At 40.3% G+C, this 22073-nt stretch overlaps 1 protein-coding gene across 1 annotated transcript in view; it reads left to right on the top strand.

The window, feature by feature from the left end:
- The window catches only part of LOC140211221 (PC3-like endoprotease variant B), a 1844543-nt gene that overhangs the window by 317663 nt on the left and 1504807 nt on the right, over positions 1-22073 (top strand). Inside the window, exon 4 of the mRNA XM_072280838.1 lies at positions 20900-21008. Within this exon, the coding sequence (XP_072136939.1) occupies positions 20900-21008 (109 nt within the window). The remainder of the gene's footprint in view (positions 1-20899; positions 21009-22073) is intronic.

Genomic DNA, 22073 nt, shown 5'->3' on the forward strand with positions numbered 1-22073 from the left:
AGTTCCAAGAGAAGATAGGAGATAGCTTATATTTGTAGTAAGCACAAGGTTGTGATTGTGGGAGATTTTAATTTTCCACATGTAGACTGGGAAGCCCATTCTGTAACAGGGCTGGATGGTTTGAAATTTGTAAAATGTGTGCAGGATAGTTTTTTGCAACAATACAGAGAGGTACCAACTAGAGAAGGGGCAGTGTTGGATCTCCTGTTAGGGAATGAGATAGGGCAGGTGACAGAGGTATGTGTTGGGGAGCACTTCGGGTCCAGTGATCACAATGCCATTAGTTTCAATATAATTATGGAGAAAGATAGGACTGGACCCAGGGTTCAGATTTTTGATTGGAGAAAGGCTAACTTTGAGGAGATGCGAAAAGATTTAGAAGGAGTGGATTGGGACAATTTGTTTCATGAGCAGGATGTAATAGAGAAATGGAGGTCATTTAAAGGTGAAATTTTGAGGGTACAGAATCTTTACGTTCCTGTTAGGTTGAAAGGAAAGGTTAAAAATTTGAGAGAACCATGGTTTTCAAGGGATATTGGAAACTTGGTTCGGAAAAAGAGAGAGATCTACAATAAATATAGGCAGCTTGGAGTAAATGAGGTGCTTGAGGAATATAAAGAATGTAAAAAGAATCTTAAGAAATAAATTAGCAAAGCTAAAAGAAGATGTGAGGTTGCTTTGGCAAGTAAGGTGAAAATAAATCCCAAGGGTTTCTACCGTTATATAAATAGCAAACGGATAGCGAGGGATAAAATTGGTCCCTTAGAGAATCAGAGTGGACGGCTATGTGTGGAGCTAAAAGAGATGGGGGAGGTTCTGAACAATTTATTTTCTTCGGTATTCACTAAGGAGAAGGATATTGAATTGTGTAAAGCAAAGGAAACAAGAAGGGTAGTTATGGAAATTCTGACAATTAAAGAAGAGGAAGTACTGGCACTTTTAAGGAATATAAAAGTGGATAAGTCTCCGGGTCCTGACAGGATATTCCCTAGGACCTTGAGGGAAGTTAGTGTAGAAATAGCAGGGGCTCTGACAGAAATATTTCAGATGTCATTAGAAACGGGGATGGTGCCGGAGGATTGGCGTATTGCTCATGTTGTTCCATTGTTTAAAAAGAGTTCTAAGAGTAAACCTAACAATTATCAGCCTGTAATTTTGATGTCAGTGATGGGTAAATTGATGGAAAGTATTCTTAGAGATGGTATATATAATTATCTGGATAGACAGGGTCTGATTAGGAACAGGCAACATGGATTTGTGCGTGGAAGGTCATGTTTGACAAATCTTATTGAATTTTTTGAAGAGGTTACTAGGAAAATTGACGAGCGTAAAGCGGTGGATGTTGTCTATATGGACTTCAGTAAGGCCTTTGACAAGGTTGCACATGGAAGGTTAGTTAGGAAGGTTCAATCGTTAGGTATTAATATTGAAGTAGTAAAATGGATTCAACAGTGGCTGGATGGGAGACACCAGAGAGTAGTGGTGGATAACTGTGTGTCAGATTGGAGGCTGGTGACTAGTGGTGTGCCTCAGGGATCTGTACTGGGTCCAATGTTGTTTGTCATATACATTAATGTGGTGGTAAATTGGATTAGTAGGTATGCAGACGATACTAAGATAGGTGGAGTTGTGGATAATGAAGTAGGTTTTCAAAGCTTGCAGAAAGATTTAGGCCAGTTAGAAGAGTGGGCTGAAAGATGGCAGATGAAGTTTAATGCTGATAAACGTAAGGTGCCACATTTTGATTGGACTAATCAAAATAGGATATACATGGTAAATGGTAGGGCATTGAAGAATGCAGTAGAACAGAGTGATCTAGGAATAATGGTGCATAGTTCCCTGAAGGTGGAATCTCATGTGGATAGGGTGGTGAAGAAAGCTTTTGGTATGCTGGCCTTTATAAATCAAAGCATTGAGTATAGGAGTTGGGATGTAATGTTGAAATTGTACAAGGCATTGGTGAGGCCAAATTTGGAGTATTGTGTACAGTTTTGGTCACCGAATTATAGGAAAGATGTCAACAAAATAAAGAGAGTGCAGAGGATATTTACTAGAATGTTACCTGGGTTTCAGCACCTAAGTTACAGAGAAAGGTTGAACAAGTTAGGTCTTTATTCTTTGGAGCATAGAAGGTTGAGGGGGGGGAATTGATAGAGGTATGTAAAATTATGAGGGGGATAGATAGAGTTGACGTGGATAGGCTTTTTCCATTGAGAGTAGGGGAGATTCAAACAAGAGGACATGAGTTGAGAGTTAAGGGGCAAAAGTTTAGGGGTAACATAAGGGGGAACCTCTTTTCTCAGAGAGTGGTAGCTGTGTGGAAGGAGCTTCCAGTAGAAGTGGTGGAGGCTGGTTCGATGTTGTCGTTTAATGTTAAATTGGATAGGTATATGGACAGGAAAGGAATTGAAGGGTTATGGGCTGAGTGCAGGTAGATGGGACTAGATGAGAGTAAGAGTTCGGCACGGACTAAAAGGGCTGAGATGGTCTGTTTCCGTGCTGTAATTGTTATATGGTTATCTGGTTATAAGAAATTTCTGGAATCCCTATGAGATGTCTTTTTAGAACAGCTCGTAGTTGAGTCCACTAGAGGATTATTTATGCTGGATTGAGTGTTGTGCAATAAATCAGAACTGATTTGAGAGCTTAAGGCAAAAGAACCCTTCGGGGAAAGTGATCCTAATATGATTGAATTCACCCTGAAATTTGAGAAGGAGAAGCTGAAATCAGATGTATAAGTATTATAGTGGAGTAAAGGGAATTACAGAGGCATGAGAGAGGAGTTGACCAGAACAGTTTGGAAATGAACACTGGTAGGGATGATGGCAGATCACCAGTGGCTGGAATTTCTGGAATTAATTTAGAAGGCACAGGATATATACATCCCAAAGAGGAAGAAGTATCCTAAAGGCAAAATGACACAACTTTTGACTAACAAAGGAAGTCAAAGCCAACATAAAAGCCAAAGAGAGGGCATATAATAGAGCAAAAATTAGTAGGAAGTTAGGAGATTGAGAAGATTTAAATGCGAACAGAAGGCAACTAAAAAAGTCATTAGGAAGGTAAAGATGGAAATGAAAGTAAACAAACCCATAATATTAAAGAGGATACCAAAAGTTCCTTCAGATACATAAAGTGTAAAAAAGAGGTGAGAATGGATATCAGACCACTGGAAAATGATACTGGAGAGGTAGTAATGGGGAATAAGAAAATGGCAGATGAACGGAATAAGTATTTTGTATCATTCTTCACTGTGGGAGACATGAGAAGTATGGTGGAATTTCCAGGTGTCAGGGGTCATGAAGTATGTGAAGTTACCATAACTAGAGAGAAGGTTCTTGTGAAACTGAAAGGTCTGAAGGTAGATAAGTCGCCTGGACCAGATGGTGTACACCCCAGAGTTCTGAAAGAGGTGGCTGAAGAGATTGTGGAGGCAGTAGTAATGATTTTTCAGGAATCACTAGATTCTGGAATGGTTCTGGAAGATGGGAAAATTGCAAATGCCATTCTCCTCTTCAAGAAGAGAGGGAGGCTGAAGAAAGGAAATTATAGGCCTGCTTAAGCGTGTCAGCCTGAAACGTCGATTGTACTCTTTTCCATGGATCTGCCTGGCCTGATGAGGTCTTCTAGCATTTTGTGTGCATTGCTTGGAATTCCAGTTTTTTCTCTTCTTTGAAATTATAGGCTAGTTTGTCTGACCTCAATGGTTGGGAAAATGTTGGTTCGATTATTAAGAATAATGCCCCGGGGTACACGGAGACACATGATAAAATAGGTCGTAGTCAGCATTGTTTCCTCAAGAGAAAATCTTGCCTGACAAATCTGATGGAATTCTTTGAAGACATAACAAGCTATGTAGACAAAGGAGAATTGGTTGATGTTGTCTACTTAGTTATTCAGAAGGCTGTTGACAAGGTCCCACAGATGAGGCTGCTTAACAAGACACGAGCCCATGGTATTACAGGAAAGATTCTAGTATGGATAGATCAGTGGCTGATTGGCAGGAGGCAAGGAGTGGAAATAAGGAGACCCTTTTCTGGCTGGGTGACAGTGACTAGTGGGGTTCGACAGCGTCTGTGTTGGGACCAATTCTTTTTACATTATATGTCAATGATTTGGATTTTGGAATTAATGCCTAATTTGCAAAGTTTGTATATGATACAAAGGTAGGTGGAGGGGCAGGTAGTTTTGAGGAAATAGGGAGGCTATAAATGGTCTTAAACAGATTAAGAAAATGGGTAAAGAAGTGTGAGATTGAATACAGTGTCGGGAAGTGTATGGGCATGCACATTGGTAGAAGAAGTGGAAAGTTTGAATATTTTCTAAATGGAGAAAAAATTAAAAAATCTGAGGCACAGTGGGATTTGGGAGTCCTTGAGCAACATACCCTAAAGGTTAATTTGCAGATTGATGTTAATCTGCATTTGTGGTCAGGAAAATAAATGCAATGTTAACAATCATTTCAAGAGGAGTAGAATCTAAAAACAAGGATGTAATGTTGAGACTTCATAAAATACTGGTGAGGCCTCACTTGGAGTATTGTGAGCAGTTTTGAGCCCCTTATCTTAGAAAGGATGTGCTAAAACTGGAGAGGATTCAGAAGAGTTTCACAAAACAGTTTCCGTATGAAGAGTGTTTGATGGCTGTGGGCCTGTATTCACTGAATTTAGAAGAATGAGGGGTGTCCTTATTGAAATCTTATTGAATGGTGAAAGACTTTGATAGAGTGAATGTGGAGATGATGTTTCCTATGGTGGGAGAGTCTATGACCAGAGGACACAGCCTCAGAATAGAAAGGGGTATCCTTATAAAATAAAGATGAGGAGGAATTTCTTTAGCCAGAGAGTGATGAATCTCTAGAATTAGTTGCCAGAGGCAGCTGTGGGGGGCAAATGTTTATGAATATTTAAGGAAGAGGTTGATAGTTTCTTGACTGGTCAGGGCATGAAGCGATACAGGGAGAAGGCAGGATATTAGGGTTGAAAGGAAGATGAATCAGCCATGCTAAAAAAGGCAGAGCAGACTCGATGGATCAAATGGCCTAAATCTGCTCATATATCTTATCGTCTCTTGGTCTTAGTATTTGCATGAGCACTTTTGGCCAGAATTGTCACTGCAGAATTTCAGATCTTACAGCTCATTTCTGTTTTTATTTATATGAAAATAATATGATTTATTTTTGCAATGCTGCCTTTCAATATAATCCCATCAGAAATCATATGAAATGGATTGAAAAGTTTCCTTTTCCCCACCTTATTTTGCTGGTTTCTATCCCCTCCCCGCCTTTCAAATCCTGATGAGGGGTTTCAGCCTGAAATATCGACTTCTTATTCTTTTCCACAGATGTTGCCTGACCTGCTGAGTTCATTCAGCATTTTTAGTGTATTGTTCTGGGTTTCCAAAATCTGCAGAACCTCTTGTATGTTTGAAATATTAGCTCAGTATTTAAGGTGTCTGGAACCCTGTGATTCTGATTTTGCAAAAAAAAATTCCAAATATGAACTTTCCTATTTTGATTTTTCATGTATGCTTCAAAATTAATATCAGAAAATTGAACAAAGGGTTAACATTAAATAAGCTACTTCATTGATAGAGAATGAATTATTCCTACCAATAGTAATGTGGAATAATTTCTTCAGTCAAAGGGTAGTGAATCTGTGGAATTCATTGCCATAGATATCTGTGGAGGCCAAGTCATAGAAACACAGAAAACCTAAACAACAATACAGACCCTTCAGCGCACAATGCTGTGCTGAATATGTACTTACTTTAGAAATTACCTAAGGTTATCCATAGCCCTCTATTTTTCTAAGCTCCATTTACCTATCCAGGAGTCTCTTAAAAGACCCTATTGTATCCGCCTCCACCATTGTCGTCGGCAGCCCATTCCACGCACTCACCACTTTCTGTGTAAAAAAAACTTACCCCTGACATCTCCTCTGTATCTACTTCCGAGCACCTTAAAACTGTGCCTCTCATGTTAGCCAATTCAGCCCTGGGAAAAAGCCTCTGACTATCCACACATCCTCTTATACACCTCTATCAGGTCACCTCTCATCCTCCGTTGCCTCAAGGAGAAAAAGCAAAGTTCACTCAACCTATTCTCGTAAGGCATGTTCCCCGATCTAGGCAACATCCTTGTAAATCTCCTCTGCACTATTTCTATAGTTTCCACATCCTTGCTGTAGTGAGGCGACCAGAACTGAGCATAATACTCCAAGTGGGGTCTGACCGGGGTCATATATAGCTGTAACATTACCTATCAGTTCTTGAACTCAATCCCACAGTTGCTGAAGGTCAATACATCATATGCCTTCTTAGCCAGAGAGTCAACCTGCACAACAGCTTTGAGTGTACTATGGACTCGGACTCCAAGATTCCTCTGTTCCTCCACACTGCCAAGAGTCTTACCATTAATACTATATCTGCCATCATATTTGACCTATCAAAATGAACCACCTCACACTTATCTGGGTTGAACTCCATCTGACACTTCCCAGCCCAGTTTTGCATCCTATCGATGTCGCGCTGTAACATTTGACAGACCTCAACACTATCCACACCACCCTCAACCTTTGTGTCTTCAGCAAATTGACTAACCCATCCCTCCACTTCCTCATCCAGGTTATTTATAAAAATCACAAAGACTAAGGTGTCCCAGAACAGATCCCTGAGGCACACCACTGGTCGCAAGCCTCCATGCAGAATATGACCCATCTACACCCACTCTTTGCCTTCTGTGGGCAAGCCAGTTCTGGATCCACAAAGCAATGTCCCCTTGGATCCCATGCCTCCTTACTTTCTCAATAAGTCTTGCATGGGGTACCTTATCAAATGCCTTGCTGAAATCCATATACACTACATTACTGCTCTACCTTCATCAATGTGTTTAGTCACATCCTCAAAAAATTCTGTCTGGCTGATAAGGCATTACCTGCCCTTGACAAAGCAATGCTGACTATTCCTAATGTTCATAATGTTCATAAATCCTGCCTCTCAGGATCTTTTCCATCAACTTACCAATCATTGAAGTAAGACTCACTGGTCTATAATTTCCTGAGCTATCTCTACTCCCTTTCTTGAATAAGGGAACAGCATCCACAAACCTCCAATCCTACGGAACCTCTCCCATCCTCATTGATGATGCAATTATCATTGCCAAAAGCCTCCCTTGCCTCCCACTGTAGCCTGGAGTATATATCTCATCCAGTCCCGGTGACTTATCCAACTTGATGCTTTCCAAAAACTCCAACACATCCTCTTTCTTAATGTCTATATGCTCAAGCTTTTCAGTCTGCTGTAAGTCATCCCTATAGTCCATAGTGAATACTGAAGCAAATTATTCATTAAGTACCTCCGCTACCCCCTCTGGTTGCATACACACTGTTCCACTGTCACACTTCATTGGTCCTAATCTCTCAAGTCTTATTCTCTTGCTCTTCACATACCTGTAGAATGCCTTGGGGTTTTCCTTAATCCTGCACACTAAGGCCTTCTCGTGGCCCCTTCTGGCTCTCCTAATTTCTTTCTTAAGCTCCTTCCTGCTGGCCTTATAATTTTCTAGATCTCTATCATTACCTAGTTTTTTTGAACCTTTTGTAAGCTTTTCTTTTCTTCTTGACTAGATTTTCAACAGCTTTTGTACATCATAGATCCTGTACTCTACCATCCTTTCCTCGTCTCATTGGAGCATACCTATGCAGAACGTCACACAAATATTCCCTGAATATTTGCCACATTACTGCCATACATTTCCCTGAAAACATCTGCTCCCAATCTATGCTTCCAAGTTCCTGTCTGATAGCTTCATATTTCCCCTTACTCTAATTAAACGTTTTCCAGACTTGTCTGTTCCTATCCCTCTCCAATGCTATGGTAAAGGAGATAAAATTGTGATTACTATCTCCAAAATGCTCTCCCAGTCAGAGATCTAACACCTGACCAGGTTCATTTCCCAATACCAGATCAAGTACAGACTCTCCTTTTGTAGGCTTATCTACATATTGTGTCAGAAAACCTTCCTGAACACACCTAACAAACTCCACCCCATCTAAACCCCTTGCTCCAGGGAGATGCCAATCAATATTGGGGAAATTAAAATCTCCCGTTGAGTATATTTAAAGCAGAAGTTGATAGAGTCCTGATTAATCAGGGTGTCAAAGATTACGGGGAGAATGCTGGAGAATGGCATTAAGGGGATAATAAATCAGCCATGATAGAATGGCAGGGCGGACTACTTTATGGTCTTATATTCACTTTTACATTTTTGTTTTTTGTGCAACATTAGGAAATCCAGTAGAACATAAAACATTACAACTCAGTGCACACTTTTTGGCCCACGAAGTTGTGCTGGCCTTTTAGATATACCCTAAGATTGATCTAATCTTTCCTTCTTACATAGCCCTCTATTTTGCTATCATCCATGTGCCTATTTAAGAGTCTCCTAAATGTCCCTCATATGTCTGCCTCCACCACCATGCAGGCTCTCCCCATGCGCTGTGTGAAGAGCTTACCTCTGTTTAAGCAGCAGCAACATTTGCATTTCTTTTAGCTCCAACCTCAGTCAATATAGCATAGTTAGTGCAATGCTATTGCAGCTCGGGCTGTCGGAGATCTGAATTCAATTCCAATGTTATCTGTAAGGAGTCTGTACAACTGCCCCATAAATGTGTGGTTTCCTCTGGGTGTTCCAGTTTCCTCCCACATTCCAAAGATGTACCAGTTAGTAGGTTAATCAGTCCTGTGATTGGGCTGGGGTTAATTAGCTGGGTTTCTGGGAGGTGCAGCTTGTTGGGCCGGAAGGGCCTTTTCCATACTGTATATCTAAATAAATTAATATTTTGCTGTCTTCTTGCTGCCACTTACCGCTTTCCAATCTGCTCATTTAGTGTCCACTTGCATTCCCTTCACTTGTTTTCTGTGTCTGGTGTCCTGTGGCTGAACACCATGCACCGTGGCATTGATCCAAGTGCTGGTCTTCCATCGCTGCGCACATTCCTGTGAAGAAATGAAAAACGAGCTGTACACTCAGCTTTTTCACCTCACTGCCCAGTGGCTAAAATAAAATGTGAGCAGGAACTGATTCCCCTTGAAGCAGATTTTTTAAAAACTCTAACAGGTCCCTGGTGGACATCAATATTGATTGGTGGTAAATAATCTGTTGGAGTTTGGGGGCATGCCAAGGACAAATTACTGTACACTATCTTTCCTCCCTAAGGACGTGTGTAGTTGTCAGAATTGCACATAAAAGCTTGATGGTTGCACATTCTAGTTTCAATGTCTATTGCTAGACACACAGCACTCATTATACATACACAACACACACACAGACACACAGACACACACACACACAACACACACACACAGACACTCACACACACACACAACACACACACACAGACACTCACACACACACACACACACACACACACACAGCACACACACACAGACACTCACACACACACACACACACACACACATATATACACAACACACACACACACACACACACACGCATACGCATACACACACGCACACACAGACACACACACACACAGACACACACGCATACACACACACACACACATACAACACACACACAGACACTCACACACACACACACACACACACACACACACAGCACACACGCATACACACACACGCACACACGTACACAACACACACAGACACATACACACACGGACACACACACACACAGCACACATGCATACACACACACGCACACACATACACAACACACACAGACACACACACACACAGCACACGCATACACACACACACACGTACACAACACACACAGACACACACACATACACAACACACACAGACAGACACACACACAGCACACACACACACACAACACACATTTACACACATGCACAACACAGACACACACGCATACACACACACACACACACATAGACACACGCACATACACACACATACACAACACACATACACGGCACACATACAACACACACACATACAACACACACACACACACACACACACACACACACACACACACACACATGAATATAGAACATTACAACACAGTACAGGCCCTTTGTCCACATTAACCATTTCACCCCTCCCTCCTGCATATCCCTCCATTTTTCTGTCATTCATAGGCCTATTTAAGTCTCTTAAATGCCCCGCCATATCTGCCTCTACCAGCACCCCTGACAAGGTGTTCCACATACATATCACTCTCTGTGTAAAAAACTTACCTTTGACATCTCCCCTATACCATCCCTTAACCTTTCTTCCAATCACCTTATAATTATGCCCTGAGAAAAATCCCCGGCTATCCACTCTACCTATACCTCTTATCAACTTGTACACCAAATCACCTCTCATCCTCCTTCGTACCAAGGAGAAAAGCTCTATTTCACTCAACCTATCCTCATCAGACATGCTCTCTAATCCAGGCAGCATCCTGGTAATCTCTTCTGCACCTTCTCTAAAGCTTTCAAATCCTTCCTATAATGAGGCAACCAGAACTGAACATAATACTCCAAGTGTGGTCTATCCAGTAACTAAACACAAACACATATGTACATTATAAGAACTTAAGAATTAGGAGCAGGAGTCGGCCATCTGGCCCGTTGACCCTGCTCTGCCATTCAATAAGATCATGGCTGATCTGGCCATGGACTCATCTCCACCTACCTGCCTTTTCCCCATAATCTATCCAACTTTGATTTAAATATATTTACTGAGGTAGCCTCCACTGCTTCATGGGCAGAGAATTCCACAGATTCACCACTCCCTGGGAAAACAGTTCCTCCTCACCTCAGTCCTAAATCTACTCCCTTGAATCTTGAGTCTATGTCCTATAGTTCTAGTCTCACCTACCAGTGGAAACAACTTTCCTGCCTCTATCTTATCTATCCCTTTCACAAAAAAATCATATTACATAAAAATTTTTACTCACTCCACACAGACACATAAAGATACCGACATAAATACAGATACGTCTATATATCAACTTATTACAGCTCCCACACATACACATACATAACCATACACACATATGCTCCCCCCTTAGACACACTAAAGAAAACAGACACACAGAACACAGAAGATATGTGCAGATACAAGCAGAAATTGCACACGTGTCCCCCACACATCAAATAAGAATGTGGAATAACACATATAACAATGGGTGTATACACACAAGGGCCACACCCACAGATTTATAGTTACATAAAAATTCCATATTAGTGGGTGTAGACACATATTAGACAAACACACAATGCAGATTTGTAATTACATAACAATGCTATAATAATGGGAATATACACACATTAGACACACGCACACACACACACACACACACACACACACACACACACACACACACACACACACACACACATACACTCGTAATTACCACAATAATTTTTGACTGTTTTCCTTCCATTTGTTCATGAGTGAGTCCTCTGGGCTTATTTTCCAATAGCACCATCCATCTGGATAGACATTTATTTCTCTCATGTTACTTTCACTGTCTCCCTCTCCAAACTATTAAACTCCTAAAGTGTGATTTTGAATTTTAGATTTAAATTTAGTCTTAGTGATACAGAATGGTAACAGGCTCTTCCAGCCCAACAAGGCTCTACCACCCATGTGACCAATTAACTGACCAACTGGTACGTCTTTGGACTGTGGGAGGAAACTGTAGCTCCCAGCAGAAACGTACACAGTCATAGGGAGAGCACATGAACTCCTTACAGACAGCAGTGGGATCTGGAAAAAGGTCGATGCCACTGCAATAGCATTACGCTAACTGCTGCAGTATCATGTCGCTTGATGTTTAAGATTCTGAAATAAAAATTATTGTGTCACAGTGGGTCCCTTAATTGCATTCTTTATTCTTTTCCTATTTTTAATACATTTATACATCTGCATATCTTGGATCTATAGTCATTGTGCTAAGTGACTTTCTCACATCTAAATCTCAACCAATAATAACACCCCCTCATATTCTTTCGTTTTGCGAACTGGAATCCTGCCAGCTTGCAATAGACCTGTTGGAATTATCAAAAAGCAAGTAGAACATTATAATAAACAAGTGACTGGTGTCTGACCAGTCTGTTGGCTTTAAATACAAAACAAATTTCACTTTATGTTTCAATGTACATGAGAAATATAAACATGAATCTGAGTTCTCCATGGGTGTGATGCCAGCTTGAACAGCCCACACAAAGTTATGCAGAGAATGCATTAACATTTTACACTTTGAAATGCTGGCCAATAATCCTAGAAAATTAAGCAAAATTGGTCTGTAGTTGAGTTTCCAGGTTTAAGTTTGAAACTTTGCTGTTAGAAATCTGCGCGAGCATTTCCAGCCAATTAAGTTGATGGTTGAATGTCCTATGCAAAACACATCTGAATTTCTAGTTATGTATGTTGCTAGCTATTAGCTCCCATGCTGGAAATATATACTCAGTTGACACTTTCTCACGTACAGGAGTGCATTTTTGTATTTTCATGGGCTGCTGTAGCCCATCATCTTCAAGGTTCGACATGTTGTGTATTCAGAGTTATTCTTCTGCACACCACCATTTTAACGTGTAGTTATTTGAGTTCTTGTCGCCTTCCTGTCAGTTTGAACCAGTCCAGCCATTCTCCTCTGACCTCCCTCATTAAAAATATATTTCCACTCACAGAGCTGCAGCTCACTGGATGTTTTTTTTTTGTCACACCGTTCTCTGTAAACTCTAGAGACTGTTGTGTGTGAAAATCCAAGGAGATCTACAGTTTCTGAAATACTCAAGCCACCCTGTCTGGCACCAACAATCATTCCATGGTCAAAGTCACTTAGATCACATTTCTTCCCCATTCTGATGTTCCCCACATGATTTTCTGATTAAATATTTGTATTAACAAGCAGGTGTACCTAATATAATGGCCACTGAAAGGTCTATTTGGGAAATTAAATCTTGCCTTTGGTTGCATAAACCATTCAAGTAATAAGCCTTTCATTGGACCCCTGGAGACTAATTGAAACAAGTTTTTTATTGGTCTGTTAAAGGGTGGTGAATGTTTGATCCTAGGCCTCCAGGATATGAATCAGAATGCAATCATGTAATTTGTACATTTGGAGGATGGAAGACATGAATAGGGTAGAGTTTATGCTTCTTCATTCAGGGATATGCCAGTTTGGGGAATGGAGTGCTTTATTTTATGTGTCTATCCAACTAATTTCACAAAATAGACTGTCACTAAGGCTTGTCTTTAGGGTTCAAAGAAATCCACATCACTCACCACAACTCCGAACTGTTCCCACAACCTACAGTCTAACTTTCAAGTGTTCTCAATATTATTTACTGTTTTATTTGTACAATTTGTCTTCTGAACTGAACTGATAATGCTCAGTAACTTTTTCAATTCAGCCACCAAAGTTGAAACATACCCTTCTTCCTTTATTAAATCTACTGTGTTCTGCAATCCACAATGGTTTTGGCTCTAAGTGATCCTGTATTACATTTACATAATAGCAAATCTCATTTTGGCCGGTCCGTTTGGAGCAGTTAAACTACTGAGCAAACTGTATACTTTTCCACCTATTGTACTCAGTAACACTGCCACTCACTTCTCATTGGCTGTTTCATTTGATTCAAAATATTGTTCAATTCATTGAGTACGCATATGCACTTATCTGTAGTGCAACTGAGCATGTCTATCTTTCCGACCAGACCAGCCATATCTGTTTTTTTATTTATGATTATTATCACCTGGTATTCAGTTTATGAACTGTGGCCATACCTGTTGCTTATTAGCTTAGTCTGTTTACTGCCTTTTTTAAACTCCCCCATCTCCCCTTCCAAAGAAACACATGCTGTACTTCTTTTTAATTGACCATCTCTCCCCTCCCTTCCAAAGAAAAAAATCTGCTGCACTTCGCAAGTAGGTAGTTGTCTTGGGTTTGTTTTAAAACTGACTCATTGCTGCTATTATGTTTTCTAGCTCTAGTAACTTATGGAAAGGAACCACGGGAGATGGGATGACTTGGGAATGCTTAGTTTTATTTTAAGTAATGGTGCTTACTTATGACATGGTGGCATGATGTCAAATGCCATTCACGTACTTATGTAAACAACTAATGCAGAATTGAACAATATATTTACAATATTACTCAAGTATTAGTGAAATGTTAAATACATGAGCTCTAGTTGTAGTCTCACCCAACCTCAGTAGAAAAAGCCTGCTTGCATATACCCTATCTATATCCCTCATAATTTTGTATACCTCTGTCTAATCTCCTCTCAATCTTCTGTGTTCTAATAAATAAACTTCTAACCTATTCAATCTTTCTTATGACTCAGGTGCTGAAATACCAGCAACATTCTTGGAAAATTTCTCTGAACCTTTTTCAATCTTCTTTACATCTTTCCTGTAGGTAGGTGACCAAAACTGAACACAACACTCCAAATTAGAGCGGCACGGAGAGTATCATTTTCCCAGCGTCGAAATGTCTGATATCAGAGAGCAGGCATTGAAGGTGAAAGGGGGTAATTTCAAAGGCGATATAAGGGTGGATGCCTGGAATGCACTGGTAGAGGCAGATACACTAGGGACAATTAAGAGATGTTTAGACAGACACGTGAATGTGAGGAAAATGGAAGGATGTGGACATTGAGTAGGCAGAAGGGATTAGATCAGTTGGCCATTTGATTACTAATTTAATTGGTTCAGCACAGCATTGTGGGCTGAATGGCCTGTCCCTGTGCTGTACTATTCTATGTAGTATATTTTAGAAACATAGAACAACTACTTCACAATACAGGCCCTTGGGCCCACAATGCTGTGCTGAACATGTACCTACTTTAGAAATTACCCAGGGTTATCGATAGCCCTCTATTTTTCTAAGCTCCATGTACCTATCCAGGAGTCTCTTAAAAAACCCTATCATATCTGCCTCCACCACCGTCGCCGGCAGCCCATTCCACAAACTCACCACTCTCTGTTTAAAAAACTTACCCCTGATATCTCCTCTATACCTACTTCCAAGCACCTTAAAACTGTGCCCTCTCATGCTAGCCATTTTAGCCCTGGGAAAAAGCCTCTGACTATCCACACAATCAACGCCTCTTATTATCTTATACACCTCTATCAGGTCACCTCTCATCCTCTGTCGCTTCAAGGAGAAAAGGCTGAGTTCACTTAACCTACTCTGATAAGGCATGCTCCCCAATCCAGGCAACATCCTTGTAAATCCCCTCTGCACCCTTTCTATCATTTTCACATCCTTCCTGTAGTGAGGCGACCAGAACTGAGCATACTACAAGTATTCCAAGTACACCATAATTTGTTCCATGTTTTTATATAAATACTAGTGGCATGAAAACAATACAAGTTCAGCTTTATGTTTTGGTGTTCAGTGAAGTTATTCATTGAATAAAATGGATCAGAAGTTCTACCATTGCTTAGTATGAAGATCCTGTCAATTCAGTTTTTAGAAGTTTAGATAGAAGTACAGTCACTTTCAGACAGATACAAACCTTCACGATATAATTCTGGGGCCAGACATCACATTTTTTATTCTTTTTAAATGCATTATAAGTATCAGGCTCAAATGTGCAATTTGGCCATGTGTTTCCAACACTTTATCATAGTTATGCATGGGGGTCATTTTGAAAGACCTCAGGCCTCAGCGGGATTCTATACATAATGAGCAGTTTATCGCAAAATCACGGGCATTTTGCTCACAAATTTTCTTTTGCAGACTTTAATAGTAAAGCCCTCCTATGGATTGTGAGGCCCTGCTGTGTTACAAAGTCTCTGCAAATTATAACAGAGTCATTTGCATTAGTATTAACTAATTTGTACCTTATAAACATTCTATATCGCACCTGTCCCCTCTCTAGCCTTTGATCTTTTTATATAATTAGTGAAATTGCCACAACTCAGTTCTGCTAGACACCAAAAGCTATGAAATCTTATTAAAATCACATTAACAAAAGCTTAATTTGGCATACATTAGCAACTTCCATCCAGATTACTGCTATCAATATATTTAAGGCATCCCAGATCACTTCACTTCATTGGGAAATAATCAGACATTGAGTCAACAAGTAGTTTGTAAATTTCCTCACTATAAAAGCCTATCTGAGATAAGGATACTCCCGTAGTGAGTGAGTTCTGAAAGCTTGAAGATTTAGGAAAGAAATTGCAACATTTTGAACACACAGAAAAGGCTGGAGGACCTCAGTTGGTTAGGCAACACCTATGGAAGGGAATAAGGAGTTGATATTTTGGGCTGAGACCCTTCATCAGGACTCGGCCTGAAGTATCACTTTACTGCTCTCCATAGATGCAGCCTGACCTGCAGAGTTTTGGAATTTGGCAGCTGAAGGTGTATGTTATATTATTCAGAAATACAGTGTGGAACAGGCCCTTCTGGTTCAATGAGCTGCACCACGAACAACCCACCTAATCACAGAACAATTTACCATGACCAATTAACCAACTAACTGGTATGTCTTTGGAAAGTGGGAGGAAACCAGAGCACCTGGAGAAAAGTCAGGTAGTCACGGAGAGACCGTATGAACTCCTTACAGATGCACTGGAATTAAACTCCAAACTCCGACATCCCAGGCTGTAACAGCATCGTGCTAACCACTCCACCACGATTGTGGCGTCCCTGTAGTGAACAGTTCCGACAGTCTTTGATGTGAAGTACAGATAGGGTTGATTTTAAGCATGGTCCATTGCACATATTTTCTAAAGAAAATGTTCTCTCTATTTATATTAAAGCCTTCACTGAATTATGTTCATATTTAATATTAATTAAATATAAAATCACTAAAAGATTACAGGATACTGAATACAAATTCTAATCACAATAACTATTATTAAAGCCTGACTTGATTGTGGTAAAAATTACCCAGGTAGTTCTTTCATACCACAAGTAATCAAACACACAAAAAATGCTGGAGGAACTCAGCAGATCAGGCAGCATCAATGAAGAGGAATAAGCAGTCGATGGTTTGGGCCAAGACCCTTCATCAGGACTGGAAAGGAAGGGGGGAAGTCGCCGGAATAAAAAGGTGGGGGAGGGGAAAGAGGGCAGGTGATAGGTGAAAGTAAATGAGGGAGGATGAAGTGAAGAAAAAAATATCTTTTATATTTAAGCCTTCACTATAAATGAGAGTATTGATTAAATATGGTTCCTTAAAATTGTTATAGCCAGCGATAGTAATGGGGATAAACTCCCACACAAAATGCTCCCAATAGTGTGCATCTCAAATAGCCTTTGACAACCAAGTCCAGCTCCTGGCCTTCATGTATGGCTTAGCTGCTGACCCTGGTGGAACCATTTCTACTGACAGGCGAAGGGGCAAAGGAGGGTTACTGGCGCCTTAAAACCAGTGGCTTCGGGCAGATGGGGCTCATTAGCCGTGGCCGGCAGCTCATCTCGGAAAAGGAAAGCTCTGATGTCAAACCTCCACCGCCTTGCAGCTCTACCCACTCACGGGGAAGGCTGTGGGAGTCAACACTGAGGAAATATCCGGAGCTGGAGTCCCTAAGGCAGTCTTATGTTGAGTTGAACGCTGATTGGCAACTCCCGCAACACTGCTGGTGCCAGATTGTATTGGTCTCTGCCATTCTTTTGGGATAATCAGCTGTGTGGAGGCGGGGGTGGGAGCCCACTACATGGGCAACAGCTTGCTCTCCATATCGTACTGTCCTGGCTTGTGGACCCTGGACCGCTGGGAAGCAACATTCGTGGTTGGCCCTGACCAGAGGAGGGCCTCCAGACAAATTAAATGTTAAACCATTGGAAGCTGGCAGCTGGTGGGGGAAAGGTGGGTGGGTGGGATAATTTTCGTTTACTGTGTTACAGAAAAAGAAATTATATATAAAAAACAACTGCAGACTCGAGAAACCTAAAATAAAGGCTGGCAAATAAGAAGCTGGGAGGTGATAGGTGGAGGAGGTAAAGGGCTGAAGAAGCAGGAATCTGATAGGAGAGGAGGGTGGACCATGGGAGAAAGGAAAGGAGGAGGGAAACTAGGAGGAGGCGATGTAAGTAAAAAGAAAGGAATGTTTTAAAATATTGCTGAAATCAATGTAAAATATTGAAATATCAATGTTAAAATAGTTATCTCATTAAATCTATACAGCAAAAACATCTTTTAGCTTTTCCATAATTAGCACCAATTTGCATCTACGTATTTACACTAATTCTCACTTCATTCACCTCATGCTAGTTCAATACTAAAAGTACAGGATTCATGTTGTAATTCTATTCCCCAAAAATATCTGCAGTGCCCCTTGTATATTCAGGAATATCAAGTTAAATCTCTGCACCTGCAACTGCAAAATGGAAGGCAAGTTGATCAGCTCCGAAACAGCAGCACATTAATTGTAGGAGTGATGAATCAATATGACTTTGAACTGCCTTCCGGACAATATTCAGGTTTGCATGTTGGTTATAATTACCTGAAACATGAACAAAAGAGCCCTGTTTCACTCAAAACTCTACAGTGAATATTCTATTCTCAAATACCAGCTATTTTGGCCACATTGTGATAAGAGCTTACCAATTTACAGCAAGTTATAGTCAGCCAACTGATGCCAGGCATTTTATACGGAGATTACCTTTGAGCATTTAGATCACAATGGCTTTTCATATAAATCACCATATTTATAACTGGACTTTTAGCAATAATCTAAAGCGTTTAAATTGTGTGTCTTAAATCTATTTTATCTATGCGTGATAGGACATTTTTATATCAGTTACAGACATTCTTGTACAAACTAAGACCATAGCCGAGGGAGTGAAAATGCTTTATGTTCAGCAGATGTTGTCCAGGAGAATTGTTCACTGTTTTGAAGACATATTGGCAAGGATTTCCTCCATACTTCTTTGGTTCTGATACTACATACATGCAAATCCTTTCTCCTCATTGTAGTGCGTGAAGTGAAGTTGTAAAGTTATCCTTAAAGAAGCACGTGTGGTTCCATAACGAATGCCAATTAATTCCTTCTAGATCTGTTTCCTATCAGATTTAGTGAACTATATTTACTTTAATAATCAAGTGTAGGATTCAATAGGAAAACAAGGCAGAAAATAATGTTAAAAGATTGGGGAGAAAAAGATAGGGCAAAGCTGGATTTTACAGGGAAAGGTTGAAGAGGTTAAAGTCATAGAGTCATAGAACACTACAGTACAGAACCATCTCATACCCAACCATTAATCTGTCAAGTCCCATTGACCCGTACCTGGACCATAGCCTTCCATACACCTCCCATCCATGTACCTATCCAAACTTCTCCTAAATGTTGAAATTGAACCCACATCCACTACTTGCTCTGGCAGCTCGTTCCACACTCTCACCACCCTCTGAGTGAAGGAGCTCCTTCTCATATTCCCATTAAAAATTTCACCTTTCACCTGAACTCATGTAATGGGCAGTGCAGAAGTCTATCATGGCTTGTAGAGGGATCTGCATCAGCTGAAAAAATGGGCTGAAAAATGGCAGGTGGAATTTAATGAGGACACGTGTGATATTTTGCACTTTGGTAACATCAAACAGGGTAAGCCTTACACAGTGAATGGTAGAGCACTGAGGAGAGTGGTAGAACAAAGGGGTCTGGGAATACAGATTCAAGATTCATTGCAAGTGGCGTCACAGGGAGATAGGGACGTAAAGAAAGCTTTTGACATATTGGTCTTCATAAATCAATCTATTGAGTACAGGAAATAGAATGTTATATTGATGTTGTATAAGACATTGGTGAGGCCTAATTTGGAGTATTGTGCACTGTTCTGGTCACCTACATACAGGAAAGATGTAAATAAGATTGAAAGAGTTCAGTGAAAATCTGCAAGGATGTTGTCAGGTCTGGAGGATCTGGGTTATAAAGAAAGATTGAATAGGTTAGGCCTTTAGAGCTTAGAAGACCGAGAGGAGATTTGGTAGAGGTATACAAAATTATGAGGGGTATAGATAGGGTAAATGCAAGCAGGTTTAATGGTTCAGCATAGACTGAATGGCCAAAGGGCCTGATTCTGTGCTGTAGTGTTCTATCACTCTGTGACTCTATTTCAATGTGTGCGTATCCAGTTATTTAAAGTGGCTACTGAAGAAAATAAATAGTGTCTGCTACCTTTTTGAGTTTTTTAACTAAGTTGCTTGTGTAAACCTCAAAGCAAGTTAGTTCAAAGGCCTTGCTGGTGTCTTTGTGAATGATCCCAGGATGGTAATGTAGCGTCTGGGAACCAAAAGAGATTACATTTAATCTCTCAGCAGAATCTTGCTTCCCCCTCAATTTTTCTTCTTCATTTATCTGCATATTCTTTCCTAATATCTGATATTTTCTTTCCACCTTTTCACTCAATCTGCACCTCTGATTTGATTTTCTTTTTGAATACAGTGATTACTTTACAATTTTTAAGTGACTGTCCCTGCATTACAAATAAAATGATATCTCATTTATTTGTGGTGGTGTGGTGGCAAGCGTAATGTTATTACTGTGTCAGGAACCCACGTTCCATTCCCACTGCTTCCTGCAAGGAGTTTGTGCGTTCTTCCTGTGACCATGTGGGTTTCCTCCGGGTGCTCTGGTTTCCTCCCACATTCCAAAGATGTATGGGTTAGGTTAATTGGTCACATGGGTGTAACCAGGCAGTGAGAGCCCTTTGGGTTGGAAGGGCCTGTTAACGTGCTGTATCTCTAAATAAATAAAATGAAATAAAAATATATATGCTGCAAACCAGATTTTTCAGAATATTGCACTTTATTTATGTGCAGAAGATTTTTTTAGCCAGCTTTACAATAGTCAGTCATAAACTGTTTGAAACATGTCTGAAAAGTTACAGTTTGACTCTTAGGTTAAGACTGTCAGATTTGCTGTCTTTCAGTATAACCGAGGACAATATGGGATACCCAAAAGATTTGACCTCAATGTTATGCCTGTCTGGAAGAGAAATATCACTGGGAGAGGAACTGTGGTTTCAATCATTGATGATGGTGAGTCACTTTTTTTTTGGTGAGAAGAATTTTTGAAATGTGGAGCAGAAATTTTGAGAGACTGGGAACTGTTTGTCTTGGTCATAATTTTATCATCTTCTTGAAAGTCTTGTTGTGTCATGCACAGCAAATCAACAACAGCCAGTCTAGAACACTTTTGCACGGTTACGAGAATGAGTTCTCACAGACGTCGACAGTGGAGTACAATGCCCATTGCAACTGCAAAACTCGTGAGCATTTTCCAATTGCATACAAGTGCTGTCATGACTGTTATTATGGTGTAGTTTGCCAGAAAATGTATTCCATGAGTAACCATAGCCGTTTTCCAGCAAGAGCCGTGATTAAAATGCAGCCCTGTACTGGCAATAACAACACTGAGAGATAAAAATCAAATACTTGACACAATTATCATTTATTATGCATAAATGGTTGCTTTGGTGCTTTTATCCCCTATTAGGATTCCCATATTCTTTAAGTATATGCACGTTTGCTACAGTAACTCATAGACCAGTGGAATAATCTCTTTACATTATGCTTAATGCTGCAAATGATTTTGGCAGTTTCTGCATCTGAGCTAGCCTTTGAACTAAGAAACATGGGCCTCTTCATTCACACGTAACAGTATTATTAATTTCAGTCTATGGAGAGATTCGAGAGACCCGACAGTACACAGGATGCAATAGGTGGGAGCCAAAAGGCTAAAGCTGACAGTGAGCTATTTGACGGAAAGGAGAATGCTGCCACTCCACACATTTCTGAGTTGCATTTTATAAATATCGTTTACAGTTGGAACATTTTATATTTTAATTTGTCAGAGTGGCATTCGCATCTTTGGTGACTTCTCTGTATATCTAGAATACGTCAAAGGCCAAAATTGATTGGCTGAAGATCTGTAATATTGTAAGTAGTATATCATGGGTTAGAAGTTCCGAAGTTTTACAATCCAGAATATTCCACAGAAACCTGAGTGAAAAATTGTTTGACAATAGCATTTGCTCATCAATAGTTGCCGTCATCATTATCACCATCGTTATTATCATCATCACCATCGTCATTTTCAGCATC

This window comes from Mobula birostris, chromosome 2 (assembly GCF_030028105.1).
Source record: "Mobula birostris isolate sMobBir1 chromosome 2, sMobBir1.hap1, whole genome shotgun sequence".
Lineage (NCBI taxonomy): Eukaryota > Metazoa > Chordata > Chondrichthyes > Myliobatiformes > Myliobatidae > Mobula > Mobula birostris.